Source organism: Eublepharis macularius, chromosome 12 (assembly GCF_028583425.1).
Source record: "Eublepharis macularius isolate TG4126 chromosome 12, MPM_Emac_v1.0, whole genome shotgun sequence".
Lineage (NCBI taxonomy): Eukaryota > Metazoa > Chordata > Lepidosauria > Squamata > Eublepharidae > Eublepharis > Eublepharis macularius.
In genome coordinates this window covers 34,602,525-34,617,722 of record NC_072801.1, presented here as the reverse complement: position 1 = coordinate 34,617,722, position 15,198 = coordinate 34,602,525, and the positions used below count along the sequence as shown (strand labels likewise).

The 15,198-nt window shown below is 45.4% G+C and overlaps 1 protein-coding gene across 1 annotated transcript in view; it reads left to right on the top strand.

The window, feature by feature from the left end:
- NSF (N-ethylmaleimide sensitive factor, vesicle fusing ATPase) overlaps window positions 1-15,198 on the top strand; it is an 89,240-nt gene that overhangs the window by 55,701 nt on the left and 18,341 nt on the right. The window contains exons 9-15 of the mRNA XM_054993595.1: window positions 3,020-3,219; window positions 5,141-5,306; window positions 7,665-7,739; window positions 9,476-9,663; window positions 13,289-13,384; window positions 13,811-13,967; window positions 14,556-14,689. Of these exons, the coding sequence (XP_054849570.1) occupies window positions 3,020-3,219; window positions 5,141-5,306; window positions 7,665-7,739; window positions 9,476-9,663; window positions 13,289-13,384; window positions 13,811-13,967; window positions 14,556-14,689 (1,016 nt within the window). The remainder of the gene's footprint in view (window positions 1-3,019; window positions 3,220-5,140; window positions 5,307-7,664; window positions 7,740-9,475; window positions 9,664-13,288; window positions 13,385-13,810; window positions 13,968-14,555; window positions 14,690-15,198) is intronic.

Sequence of the window (15,198 nt, the reverse complement as noted above, 5' to 3'; positions counted from 1 at the left end):
TCATGCCTGGTAAGTAAAAAAACAAACAAACAGCTCAGTGCAGGGAGCTCCAGACACAGAATTAGCAGCATATGATCTGCTCAGACCCCAGAAGAGCCAGCACCTGTCTGAGTCCCTGGTAGGAGTGTGCCTCCTGATGGTGAAGAGGCAAGCCCAGATCAGCAACCCCTGTTTTATGCTCAGAGGTTAGTCTTGCAAGTACTAAGGGAGGGTTAACTTTTGTTACGGCAACAGGGTTAGAGCGTGTGTACCTTATGGCTTCTCCTTGCAAGAGGGCAAGCACGCAAGAGCCGGAGGTGATGTCCATCTGGCCTGTCTGACAGCAGAAATTCCCCAAGCCTACTTGTATGAAATCTGCCCCAACATGCCTGTAGCCTTTCTGTAGCCTCTCTCGTCTCCGCAAGCTGGGATTCCCCTTTGCCAGCATCACTCATCATTCAAATCCAGCCTCTCTGTTTTTTTGGCTACAGAAGAGATCGTGTTCCCCCTGTGTGCTGAATTAACAGGCTCTTCCCTGACACTAATTTGACAAGGATCACTTTTAATTTATCACCACCTTGCTGGTTCATGTGTAAAATTAGTCTTTCACCTCCAGTAATATTTTTCTTTCCTCCCCGTTCCACACTGGGTGTCTGTTTGTCTGTCTCTTCCTTGCTTTTCTTTCTTTTGAATGCCTAAGAGTTGACTAATGAATTTCTTTCTCCAGCCTGATCCCTGTGATAACATCAAGGCAGTGACAAAACAGGTTCATTTTTAAAAAATTTACAAATAGCAACAGTCACTGTTGTAGCTTTGAGCTGCCTTTGCCCTTTCATACCAAGTAATAGCCTTCCTATACCAGGGACTAGCCTGTCTGTGTGATACTAGAAGCTCTAGGGAATGCCATACAAAGCTGGGCGGGTGGCAGTTCCCTGGGCCCACTACTTGGAGGTATTCAGATGCTATGCCGTCTGGCTTGCTTTGGATCAGTCCCATAGCTGACTGGTAAGGCACATACTGTGCATGCAGAAGGCCATGGATTGAACCACATGCACAGGTTAGAGATTTTAGGCAACAGGACTGGATCAGTGAAGAGCCCCTACCCTGGTGGAGCTCACAGATACTTGGCGGAAGGCAGTTTCACTGGGGATGTTTGGCTTCCTTGGGCTGACAAATGCCATGCCTTTTCCAAAAAAACCATTTTAGATCCATGAGCCGGTTCTTCCCTTCAGCAGTTGTTTCACCCATTTCTTCTAGCTGTTGCACTTTTACTCTTTCTGTAGTGCGTTGGTGCTTTCTTCCAGGTTATGAGTTTTAAAACTTTTGTTGCATCAGAAAACAGTAGCGGCAATGAAAGATATGAGTACATGGGCATAGGACTGTACAAAATAAAAACTAATAGTGCAAGCCATTAGAAATGCAGATATTCCCCACCACCCCTCCATGTGTGGAGGAATTGCTCACAAGCAAGAAAAGCTGATGAAGATGAAGAATGTTATGGAAAGAGTTTGGGGTTATGAAATCTTTGTCGTCATATTTCTATTTTATATTAGAGGTTATTGGAATCCCCCAAACAATCAAGAATCCTAGTTGATAACAGCGGCTAGAATGGTATCTACAGAATAAAAATGAAGGTAGCAATATAATGAACAGAGCGAATATTGGAATAAGTTTGAATGTCAAAATTAATTAATGTTGTACATATCAGAAGGTAGGCAGAAGTGGAAACTTTCCTTTTTAAAAAATGGACATTGCATATTAGGCTTTGTAATAAACAATAGAGTTACAAAGCGCTTCACCGTCTTTTGAAATACTGAAGTATTTTGATGTTCAAAGGCTTAGGAAAAACAATACCCGTGTGACATCAGAGTAAAATGAGGCTCCAAAACTTGCAAAATTCTTGCATACTTAGACCTGTGTTCTCATGCATCTCAAGCCAAGATTTGTCCACAGTGATCCTTGTTTGGATAACAGATATCCAAGTTAGATTTCTGCAATGCATTTGATGAAGCAGGTTGCCTTTGAAAATTGTCCAGAAACTTCAATTGGCCCAAAATGCAGTAGCCAGGTTGCTGTCAGGGTCTGGATACAGGGATTGCATCACCCCTGTGCTGAAAGATCTGCACTGACTCAATTCAGTAGGCACAATTCATAGTGCCTGCTTGGCACTGGGCTATCTGAAGGGCCACCATGGCGCAGAGTGGTAAGCTGCAGTACTGCAGCCCAAGCTCTGCTCACGACCTGAGTTCGATCCTGGCAGAAGCTGGGTTCAGGTAGCTGGCTCAAGGTTGACTCAGCCTTCCATCCTTCTGAGGTCGGTAAAATGAGTACCCAGTTTCCTGGGGGTAAAGTGTAGATGACTGGGGAAGGCAATGGCAAACCACCCCATAAAAAGTCTGCCAAGAAAACATTGTGATGCGACTTCCCCCCCATGGATCAGTAATGACTGGGTGCTTGCACAAGGGACTACCTTTACCTACCTTCTCCCTTCCCGTCAAGATTACCAGTTAAGATCTTCATCACAGCTGGTGACTAGAGGATGAGGCCTTCTTAGTGGTGGCATCATGTTTATGGAATGGCCTGCTTGGGACCTACCCTGTTAGTATTCAGACTCCAGGCTAAACCATTCCCATTTAACCAGGCTTGTAAACTAAAATGTCATCCTGTCTAGTTGTATTTTAAAAAACTATCTGGGCCAGTGTTCCCTGTCTGAACTGAAGTTTTTAAGGTCTCTACTCTATGCTTCCAAGAAGGCTTCCAAGAAAAGAGCAAGAGTCTAGTAGCACCTATAAGACTAACAACATTTGCTTTCGTGAGTCACAGCTCATTTCTTCAAATACACAAGATTAATTTATGCCCGGGGTGGTGGTGGTGCTGGTTTTCTGTATAGACTGGGGTGGTTTTATTGAGCTGTTTTTATTACTGTATTCTTTCTCCTCTGTATTATTTATTGTTGTGTTTCCTCTTGCCTACAAGTGTTCTAAATAAATCAGTAACTGCCAGCAAAGACCCTGAATTTGGCCCCCCTCTTTCCTCTCAGGCTGTAAGCATGTGAAAGGCATCCTCCTCTATGGACCCCCTGGCTGTGGAAAGACCCTTATGGCCAGGCAGATTGGCAAGATGCTGAACGCCAGAGAGCCCAAAATTGTGAACGGGCCAGAAATCCTCAACAAGTACGTTGGCGAGTCAGAGGCCAACATTCGGAAGCTCTTTGCAGATGCGGAAGAGGAACAGAGGAGGGTAACTTTGAAAAAACAAGATGACATTATCTTTACTCAAGGATTCTGATTGAGACTAGGAAATTTTGGAAATGTGCAGCTGTATCTATGTTTAACCCCCCCTCCCTTTCTCCAAGGATTTCAGAGTGGTGTACATGGTTCCCTCTTCCCCTTTTTATTCTCACCACAGCCCTGTAAGGGAGGCCAAACTGAGAAGTAGCGACCGGCCCAAGGTTACTAAGCAAGCTTCATGGCACTGTGGAGATTTGAACCTGGATTCCTCAGATCCTTGTTCATTATATCATACTGGCCACAGTTGCTGCTTTTGTCTGTCACCAAAACCAGCCCCCCCCCCCATTAATAATGGAAAATGCGCATGCGACATGATTACACTGCGGTTCTGCCTTCACAAGTTGGCTTCACAAAAGTCAAAATATGGTTGTGCCTTGCATTTGGGGGGGAAAAGAAGATGGAGCTGCCAGCCCACTGCTTTCAGTGGCAGCCGCTCGTCCTGGCTAATGTCTGGTTCTGGCTGCAGTGGCTTATACAGCATCGTAAGAGACCATGGGAGTTGCCTTGGTCAGCCCTCTGATCTCCTGGAGTGTAGGTTCTCTGTCCCTTAAAGAAGTCCTAAAAAGTGCCTGCCAAATTCACCCTTTGACACTTTACTGGAAGTTACGGCTTCTCCTGTTCTGTTGCTGAATTGTTCTTGTAGCTAAGACTTGCCTTTCTATCCCTGTGCACTGGGAATTCTAGGAAACAGCCCCCACGGCTTGATACTTACAAAGGCCGCTACAAGCTGGAGAGATTTGTTACCATCAAAAATGCTTATAGAGCTCCAAACAAGCTTCAGTCCTCTCACCTCTGTTCTATTAGGACCTTGAAGGTCAACTGGGAATACCTGATTAAACTTAGCACCTGTGGACCAATGTGGGTGCACAAAGACCTGCTGAGAGGATACGTTCTCTGGAATCCCCTTCTTCAGGCAAAGTATGCAGCAGAATGAAATGATTGTATCCCAAAGGAACAGAGTAGACTCTATGCCATTTCAAGCTGTAGGTAGAGGAATCATTTTTAAAAATAACCACTCTTGCAGGGAGGAAAGTAGCTTGTCAAGAATCAGTGCTCTAGCCTAGTTCATGTTCTCCTGGGCATTAAAAAAATAAGATTTTTATACACCCCACACCCTCTGCTGCATGTATATGCCAAGCCAAAGTCTAGATCCCATTTGGAAAGGATGTCCAAAGACTTTGGCTTCATATGGCTACAGATAGAGTTTAGTAGAGTAAAATGGAGTTGCACTGTTCCAGTTTGGAATTTTGTGATTAACAAGTTTTTTATCCCCCTGAGCAAGTGAGGTGGAGTGTGGCTGTGCACAGAACTGCAAAAGGTCTGGATCCAGGGATAGGCCCTGCTTGCTTTCCCTAGAGTCTCCTCTTTTTTGCTGGTAGATTAGCCTTCTATTTATGTGATCCTCTCTGGATTACTAGCAAGGATGAAGAACTAGAGCTATCATAAATGCTGTGCGCCGCAACACCTGTACAGGACAGGGTCCATATTGCTGAGGCTATGTTAGGGCCACGATTAAGTTTAACAGGTCAGCTGAAATCTGAATAGGAGACTTGCCAACTTGTGCTCTTAGCTTATATCTTACTGTCTTTCCTGTGAGCTTGCAAAGCCATGCTGTCTGTTTGTAGGCTCCTTGGAGCTTGAGATGCATAGTCTCTTCTGTCTTAAAATAAGAGACTTGTTCAGTGGCTGCTGCAGAATGGGGACTCTTGAGCCTGTGAAACCTGGATTTGCATCAGCTCCTGCAGTCGCGGATCTCGGCCTGTCACACAGGCGTTTTCGCTCTAGAAGCCTCACCCAGAACTAGTCAGAAAAAACAGCCCACATTCATGTACATCCAGTCGCTCACTGCCCACGTTTGTTTTTTTCAACAGCTCGGCGCAAACAGCGGCGTCCATATCATCATCTTTGACGAGATTGATGCCATCTGCAAGCAGCGAGGGAGCATGGCCGGGAGCACCGGAGTCCATGATACTGTTGTCAACCAGCTGCTGTCGAAAATTGATGGGGTTGAGCAGCTGAACAACATCTTGGTTATTGGTAGGAAAAGGCCTTGCTCTGTTGGGGTGGGGACTTTGCTGTGGCGTCCCGTGAAAACCATTGAAAGGGGTAGTTGCAACGTTTATGTTAGGAGCCAGTGCTTGATTTAATGTCTTCATATTTTGGTATGTCTGAAATACAAAACAAAGTAGCCAGTGGGCCTTGGGCAAGTGCCTAAACTGGATTATGGCTGCGGGTGGTCAGAACCTGGCTGTCAGTCACACTGGGCTTCAAGAACGATGCATTCCTGAATTGCCTGCTCCAGCTTTTTATGCTTCTTATGGTAGTGGGGGGAGAGTGTGAGTTTTTACCCTGTGTTTTGGCACCAAAGCAGCCCTCCAGAAGGTGGCTTCTGCATTACACACACTGAGAGCTAGTTTGGTGTAGTTAAAGAGCACGGGCGGGACTCTAATCTGGAGAGCTGGGTTTGATTCCCCACTCCTCCACTTGAAGCCAGCTGGGCTAGTCACGGCTCTCCGGAGCTCTCTCAACCCCACCCACTTCACAGGGGGTTTTTTTTGTGGGGATAATGATTAACAACAACAAAAAGGCAACAGGAAGGACTGGCACATGTACTAAATACAAAGGTCCCTCTTCTCAAAACATGAACCAGTCAACAATTCAGCAAGTAAATGTATTAAGCTGCAGGGCTTTTTTTCAGCCAGAACGTGGGGGAACGGAGTTCCGGAACCTTTTGAAAATAGTCACATGGCTGGTGGCCCCGCCCCCTGATCTCCAGACAGAGGGGAGTTTAGATTGTCCTCTGCGCCGCTCGGCGGCATGGAGGGCAATCTAAACTCCCCTCTGTCTGGAGATCAGGGGGTGGGGCCACCAGCCATGTGATCATTTTCTCCGAGGGCAACCCACTGAGTTCCACCATCTGTTTTCCCAGAAAAAAAGCCCTGTTAAGCTGTAAATCAATATCGTGCAAAGTGCTAACATTCTAAGTAGCAATAAATATATTTTCTCAAATTTCATACAAATAATACAAAGCATAAATATATACACATACTCCCATCGGCTGTTAGAGTAAAGAATTGCACACAACCAGTATCATCTAATCATAACACGCCCGGAAGGATAAGGCTGTGCGAGTCTCTGCAGAATGCAAGTCCCTTTCCGAGGTCCGTGGTGTTCACAGTAAGATAAGCGATATGTTTTCCAAGTCTCAAAGAATGTAATCCTCAATTCAGTGATGCTGTATGAGGTAGGTGTGGAAAATATCCTACTTTATATCTTATTCAAGACGTTTAATTAGCCCAACAAAACCCCAGCAGGACATTGTAGCCGTCACGTTCCTTCCATGCACGTCCGAAATCTAGATGTGTGAACTGGATTAATTACGGCCCCTGAAAAAGCTTGGAATAAGCGAAACAATTCCTCTTCTGTAGTTTCCCTTTTGCCAGTAAAAAGCTTCTGGAGCCTGTGTGGAGTGCAGCCCCAATTATTAAGATATTGAGTTGAATTCTAGGGTGGAGAGCATTTCTCTACACTTACATTCAGAAATGCCTGTTGTAATAAGTTTTTCCCTTCCGTCTTCCAGCTCAAAAAGTGTGCCCTTGAACTCAGATTATTACACTAATGCTTTAGTTGATTGCTCTCTCCATTAAAAGAGGCTAAGGTTTCCAGCCTCCAGGTGGGGGCTAGATCTCCCCTGAAGTTACAGCGATCTCCAAAATACAGAAATATGCTCCCTTAGAGAAAACGGCAGCTTCGGAGGGTGGGTTGTGTGGCATCATACAAGCTGAGCTCCCTCCCTCTCCAAACTCCAACATCCCCAGGCTCTGCCCCTAAATCTCTAGGAATTTCCCAACTCGGATTTGGCAGCTCTACTTGCAGCTCAAACAAAAGGCACAATATGTGAAAACAGACAGGTACAAATGCTGTCTTATAATTCTCCTACTGTGTCTGCAAATACAAAATACAAAATTACATTGATTTCAGAGGATCCTGAAAAGCTGTTAGAGCTGGCTTGATGTTACCTTGCTCTGCCTTTCTTTTTGTCACTGCCCAGTAGTTCATGTAGATATTGAACAAGCTGTCGTCTCACTATTTCAAAACCTGGATATGTTCAGATGAGTGAGCTGACATCATGGTGAAGTTCAGATGACCGGGTAACTCTCAGGCATGAACCAAAAACCTTGACTGTTCTGAAAGTAGCTCTTGAATTTGCTCTTGGCCTCAAGGGGTATGGAGGAGGACGAACAGTCACCAATCGTCCCTGGGACTTTTATCATTTGGACTTAGACCATAGAGGCTTCTACTAACGAACCTAAGAGATGGCCATGGGCTCTGATCTCATCATATTGAGGACTCCTTTGGGGGGGCTTTTAATAAGCCTTTCTGTTTGGTATGTAGGTATGACTAACAGGCCGGACCTGATAGATGAGGCTCTTCTGCGACCTGGACGGCTGGAGGTGAAAATGGAGATTGGTTAGTAAACAATGGACTATTACTGTTGACAGACTTTGTCAAAGGCTGTAAGCTTATAGTGGGTGAACCACGAAGGTCTTCTTGTGGTTGGGGTTGTTACCAGGCACGCATGCTTGTTCTGTTTGTCATCAGGGGCCTAAAAGGATAAAGGTGGAGTGGGGTGGACTCCTTCTGTAAAACTGATCTGCATAGTGTCCTGGAGGAGCTTGCTACTCAGTACACATGACCAAGCATTTACAAGTCTGGATTTTTGGTTTAGCATGTTGAATATAGAATCTTGAATGTTTGGTTTCCCCTCCACTCTGCACAAGTCAATGATTTCATGCCCTTTGTATTAACAGACAATTAAGCCCATTAGACATGAGAAGCCTAAGTTGTGAGCCCAATTTTTAATACTCCTTTTACAAATGGCATAACTATTTAGGGTATTTCTATGCTGCCTCTTCAGAGTCCTGCTTAAGGCGGCTTACAATTAAAACAACATACAACATAACATGTCTCTCTGGGAACCAAGATCAAGATAATCCAAACTATGACATTCCCCATTGCCATGTATGGATGTGAAAGTTGCAGTGAAGAAAGCTGACAGGAAGAAAATTGATTCGTTTGAAATGTGGCACTGGAGGAGAGCTTTGTGGATACCATGGATAGCCAAAAAGACAAATAAGTGGGTACTATATCAAATCAAGCCTGAATTCTCCTTAGAAGCTAAAATGACAAGACTAAGGCTGTTGTACTTTGGTCACATCATGAGAAGACAAGATTCTCTGGAAAAGTCAATAATGCTAGGAGAAGTGGAAGGCAGTAGGAAAAGAGGAAGACCTAAAATGAGATGGCTTGACTCAATAAAGGAATCCACGTCCTCCATTTTGCAGGATCTGTTAATGATAGGACATTTTGGAGGTCTTTCATTCATAGGGTCACCATAGTTCGGATTCAACTTGATGGCACATAACACACACATGGGCCAAATTGCCTCAGTTCTCCAGTCTGGGAAGCAGGAATATTAATAACCAGCTTTTGCTAGGTTACAAGAGTGAGCGAGTTACAAGCAGAGAACATGCAAGGATTTCCAGGAGAAGGGAAATCCCATTCACCTTCTTTGCTGGTTCTCTTTTGCTCTGGCATTCCTCTCTCCATTACCATCTCTTCTCTTTGTTGTTAGCCTTAAGGCACAGGCAGCTTTACAGTGTTGTATGGGGTTTCCTGGGCAACCCCAAAATGGCTGCTGAAATTTCAAGAGACTACCTTGTGAGATCTCTGCCACCATTTTGAAGTTGCTTAGCAATCCCATACAATATTTCGAAGATCCCTACCTCAGATTATTCTGCATTGTTTGTTTTAAGGCTTAAAATCCCTTTCCAAGCGTGGAGTGAATATCATTTCACCTAATGGGTTTGAAAGGGCTGTAATCCTGTCAGCAAACAGCACAGAATGATTTAACTAAAGACGGAGGCCTTGCTGATGTATGATGGCCAAAATCTCACAAGGTAGTCTTGTGAGAGCTTGCTCAACAAAATTTCTAGAACTGGGCCTCAGTGTCCTTCACCTTTTCCTGATGATACGCAACTCCCAAGTATATGCTTACTTTGCATAATGTATGTTGGTTCCTTGGGCCTACCCTGAATAGTCCAGCATTGGGATGTTGGGGTTTAGAGAGAGCCGATAACTACTTCGTGAAGAGTAGGGCTGTGATTGTGGGAGAGAGCCAACCAAAGACCAGTGTTCCCTTTCAGGTTTGCCAGATGAAAAGGGCCGAATGCAGATTCTGAACATACACACATCAAGGATGCGAACCCACAAGCTGCTGGCTTCCGATGTGGATGTTGGGGAGCTGGCTGTGGAGACCAAGAACTTCAGTGGCGCCGAGCTGGAGGGTCTGGTTCGTGCAGCACAGTCCACCGCTATGAACCGGCATATCAAGGTTTGGCTTCTCCCACACCCCTTGTGGGGCCAGTCCCTGAGAAACCAAGGCCAATACTCTCATCTTCTTCCTTCTTTCGCTTTTGTAGACACAATGAAAAGAGGGCGGGCACTTTCCCTTTAACTATCAAGGGGGATCTTGATGGGATTTCTGATGGAGTTCTAACCACCAGAGGGGATTCTGATGGAATGTCGTCAAGGCTGGGGAACTGACCATCACACCTTCCTCAGTGCTCTGATGGGTTCTGCCCCTTACATTAGCAGATTATGCCAAGCACCTCACAAGCCCCACCCACCTGTGTCCCCTATTGTTCCAGTCCCTGATGATGATACCCCAGCCACACTGCAGTAATGAAAGAGTCTGTCTACACATTCAGAATAAGTTGATGTGGTTGGGAAGATTTGTGTTCAAATCTACCCCATAGCCATGAAGCTCACTAGGTGGCCTTAGACCAATCTGTCTCTCTAACCTACTTCACAGGGCTGTTATGAAGAAGAAATGGAGAAGGGGGAAACCGTGTGTGCCACAGGGATTGCATGTTTTTATAAACATTCTGCATGCGGAAAGCTAGTCTGTCAGGGAAAAGGACATTTTGGCCTTCCCACTGTTGTTTGATGCCAAAGTTGTTTTTTTCCTTTCACATAACCATGCAATCCCTCTGTTGCAGTCTAAGGGCCAAAGTAGATGCATGATAAGTCTCCGTGTCTGTCTCTTTCATATCTAAAGCAGGAAGGGTGGAGGGTGGGCACAGAAGAGAGGAGTGCTGGACCCCCTCCACCTTTCCTCTGTTTGTTCTTTTGTTGCAGGCACTTTCCTCTCTTTCTGTATGGGAGTTAAGGGGAGGGAGTGCTTGAAGTGCCAGGAGGTAAAGGGGGATGGAGGAGAGCTGAATTACTCCCACCCCTTTGGATGCCTGAGCGGTGAATTCCCTCCTTCACATTTAGCTTGGCCTTCTAACTGTGCTGTATGCTTTTTATTTGTGATGAAGTGGGCTCAAACTGATCTTGCCTCTGGGACACAGTGTGGCAAAGTGGTTAGAGTGTCAGACTAGGTTCAAGTTTCCACTCTGCTGTGAAACTTGCTAGGCCACTCACTATCTCTGTCTTGGGCTAACCTAACTGACAGGGTGGTTGCTACAAGGATAAAATGGAGGAGGTGAGAACAATGTATGCTACCTTGAGCTCTTCGGAGGAAAGGAGGGACAAAAATGTACTCAGTGGCTTAGGAGCCACATGTGGCTCTTTGACATGCCTCCTGCAGCTGTTCTGAGCGCTGCTGTTTGCATAGTGGTTAAGTGGTTGAGTTGCGAATCAGCACTCTGCTGGTTCGAATCCCACTCCTGCCTTGAGCTCAGCAGGTAGCCACTCCTCTCAGTCCCAGCTCTGCAGATGTATTATGGGGATTATAATAGCACTGACTTTGTCCACCACTCTGAGTGGGGCACTAATCTCTTAGAAGAGTGGTATATAAGTGCAGTTATTATTATTTTTAGGCACCCACCCTGTGTTCCAGGAAAGTGGACAAGTCCATTGCCTGGTGGGCTTGTAGTTGGCAGGTTGTTTTCTACTTGGAAACAGCTGTTGTTGGAAGGGCTGGAGGGTAGGTAACAGGAGCTTCCCTCAGCTACAGGCTTCATGCCAGGGATGGAAATAAGGGCCTTTCCTATCTAATAGCAACCAATGTACAGCAGTGCTAGAGTTCAACTCGAAGAGACCATTTAATGTAGGGAAGCATTTCTTTTTAATCCAGTATAATAAAGAGAACTTGAAAGCTTGCTCAGAGGTGTATTCTGATTTTCCACACTGTGACACTGAGAGATCTCTGACTTTTGGTGCTACACCTCTGAAGATGCCAGCCACAGCTGCTGGCAAAACGTCAGGAACTACAATGCCAAGACCACGGCAATACAGCCCGGAAAACCCAAAACAACCATTGTATTCTGATTATTTAAAAAGTTATAGTTTCTATATCTGTTATATTTGTTGTATTTTATATTATTGTTCTGTGGGCTTGGGGTGATGCACAGTGGCATACAGTAGTCATGTGGCTCTTTTGGCTGATGGTAATTGCAATGTGGAGCTGTAGAGTGAGGACTATTGTCCTAAATAATCAATCATTTGGGGGAATCAGGCTAAGAGTTACTGGTTGGCCTTTGGGTAGGTGACTGTTGGGTTACTCTGAAACCCCTACAGTAAGTTGAGGTCAAGCCAAGTCTGTCTATGAGCTACACTCATGTGGATGATTCTAACACAAATTTTCTGTGCAGGGCTGTGCCAAAGGGCTATGACCATTTAGTGCATAACTAAAGAAAGGGGAAAGAAAGGAAAGATACGGAGAAGTAGTTGAATACAATGGGAGATTGGAATAATGGTAGTAGAAGAAGGAATGGGAGGTAGTGTGCAAGGTATTTGATCCCTCCTAAACACACACACATGTTCATATGCGCACTCTCAGTCTTTCTCTGCTGACCGCTGGAAGCCCTGCTTATCTCAAAGCTTCATCTGGCATCCCACACTTCTTGTTTTCAGCTCTGAAGGTTAGAAAGTTGCTTTTTAAGCTCATGAGCAAGGTGTACTACTGAGTTTTAAAACAAAACATATAGGTCCTGTAGATGTACATGGAGGACTTTGTGGATTTTCCTGGTCACTCAGAAAGGGGTAAGCATCTGCAGTCTGTTTTGTTCCTAACTCCTGAAGGCAGGATTTCGGGTTGGGATGTGGGTGGGTGGCTTTCTCCTTCCTTTCCTCTCATCCATGTTTTAACTTGAAAAGGTCGCTGTGTCTTTAGCAGGAAGTGAGTGATGCAGGCTGTGAAATGTCAGTGTGAGAAGGTCAGAGATTAGCTGAAACATGCAAAATCATTTTTTGATATTGGAGAGTGTTGAAATGCTGATTTTTTTTTGTTAGCCCATAGCAGGTGAAAGACCAGGAATGCACTCTGGGACATGCAGGTGTGGGTGTGAATGTTGTGCAAACCAGTCGTGGGGGTGGGTTGGGGATAATGTTGGGGATCCTTATTGTTAAGTTGGAAGGGCAACTTTAGACAGCTAGCATGTCTTGCTGGTAGGATCTGCACTGACAAGCTAGTATACCTCCTGCAAGTTTGGTAAAATATAACCACTTGTGCTTGTCTTGTGTACAATACTTTGGTTTTTAAGCCTATGGAGAGGGAGATGGAAAGATGGGGTTGCCTTAATGTGGGAGAGCTACGTGCCGTGCAGATGTACTTCATGCTGTGGTGGTCCACATGCCTGCTATGGATCTCTGTGTGAGGGAGCTGAAAAGAAACAGGGACTCTCCCACTAGAAACTTTCAGGTCAAGCAGCAGAGTGTCCAAATGGATAGTTCAAAGCTGCTGTCTGGACACTTGCAGGGGGATTCAGCAAAGCTATCTGATGAGATGCACAGAGAAGTGGCTAAAGGAAGGAATGTGCAGTGCAGTTCTGTTTCCAGTCAGTTCTTGACCCTCAAGATCTAGAAACATTTTTCTCTTTTGCAAGTCAAAGTTCTATAGAATCAAGAGGGGTTTCCTAACAATGCTTCTACTTGGTCTTGGTGACTCGCATTTGTAAACACGTCTTTTTAGCTAGCTGACTTGTAACCTGCCATCTTCTTTTTCTGATCAGGCCAGCACTAAAGTGGAAGTTGATATGGAGAAGGCAGAATCCCTGCAGGTGACGAGGAGTGACTTCCTTGCTTCCCTGGAGAATGACATCAAACCGGTAAATAGGGCCCATTTATTTTTCTTCCTGGACCTCGACACAGGTATTTAGAGCACTTCCCTCCCTGGTGAACAGGGGCTGGCTGAAATGTTCCAACAATTATTTGTTTCTATTTTATTCCTTTGGACCCTTTTCTCCCCAAAGGGAACCAAAGCATCTTACAAAATTTCACAAATACATTAGAACAGCCAATTTGAACAATGTAGTTTAAATAAACGAAGAAAGGAAACACAAACTATTTCTAGATTGATGCTGGTCCCCCAGGCTGCCCAACACAAGCCCTAGTCTGCAAGCCAAGGGCAAAGAGCCCTTTAGCTTTTCTCCACTTTCTCCCCTGCCACCAAACTAGTAAGCTGGGCCCATTTATAGGCATTTAGATACTCTTACTTATAGGCATTTAGATACTCTTACTCTTCAACAACACAGGCATTTGGGACCAATCAGGAGGATTATGCAAGCTACATCATGAATGGCATCATCAGTTGGGGTGACCCTGTTACCCGGGTCCTGGATGATGGGGAGCTTCTTGTGCAACAGGCCAAGAACAGTGACCGTACCCCCTTGGTCAGCGTCCTTTTGGAAGGTAGGGTTCCCCCTTTGTATTCTCCGGTTCACAAGGAAGAGATTAAATTTTGTCCACTATTACGGGGGACATTGCAGCAAAATTGCTAGACTGAAGAACTGGTTGGCATGTCGGAAGCTCTGTGAATTGGAGGCACAATGTCACTGGAACCTTGTGAAAATAGATAAATGAGGCTATTTTGGGGAGCCTGATGGGGAAAGAGAGCCCCCCCTCCTTACAGACATCAGTTCAGCTTAATATTGACAAGCCATGAATTTGCACTTAGCAAACAAACCAAAGTTAGACAGCTTGTGGATTTGCAAACCATAGTTATAGGTTGGCATGATGCATAGATTGGCAAGTCATAGTCATATGGATTGAGTAGAGAAAGTGCAAGAAAGCAGGTAAGCAGCAGTAGTTTGTGTTGTGATGGAGGCCTTGCAGAATTCTATGCCCAAGAGTGCTTTGAGAACTTAAATGTGCATCTCAGCCATGTGAAAAGGAACCTTGGCATTGCGGGCCTACAAATGGCTTTGCGCGAGCTTTTTGTTTCTTTGTGCTGGTCCCTGCTGCTCAGTTATGTCCATACTGGGGTTTTTCTTCATGCAGGTCCCCCACACAGTGGAAAGACAGCCCTAGCTGCAAAAATTGCAGAAGACTCTAACTTCCCCTTTATCAAGATCTGCTCTCCCGATAAGATGATTGGCTTTTCGGAAACTGCCAAGTGCCAGGCTATAAAGAAGGTAGGCTACAAACTGCTGTGCACCAGTTCTGCAACCGTTGTCAAAGGGGTCGGGTCAAGTTTCATCTTCTCTTTGTCTGTGTATATTGGTTTCGTGGCAGTGCTGTTACGGGCTAGGTGGGCAGCTCTGTCAAGGCCAAAGACCTGGTGCTTACGGAAGCAGCCCAGTAGCAGAGAAAGGGGTAAGACTTTGGGAGTGAAGGATTAGGCAGGTGTTGGAAATGGAAATGGTGGTAAGAACTGAAGTGGGAGCAGGTAGGCAGAAGGAAAGGAGAGAGCTCTGGACAGTTAATGTATAGTATTGCCTCTTGCGCTGGGGCTAAAAGAAGGGAAGCAAGACATTTCACAGGGAGCAGTGCTGAGAAACAGGCAAGTGGAGTGGGCTGCATTGTTAAGATAGGAAGGAAGCCCCGAGTCGTCTAAAGGAGCCCGCTTCCCGCAGGCAGGGTGATCTGGTCCTTGAAGCTTCTCCAGCTGCAGATGCCTGTTGAGTCTTGTCTTGAAAACCTC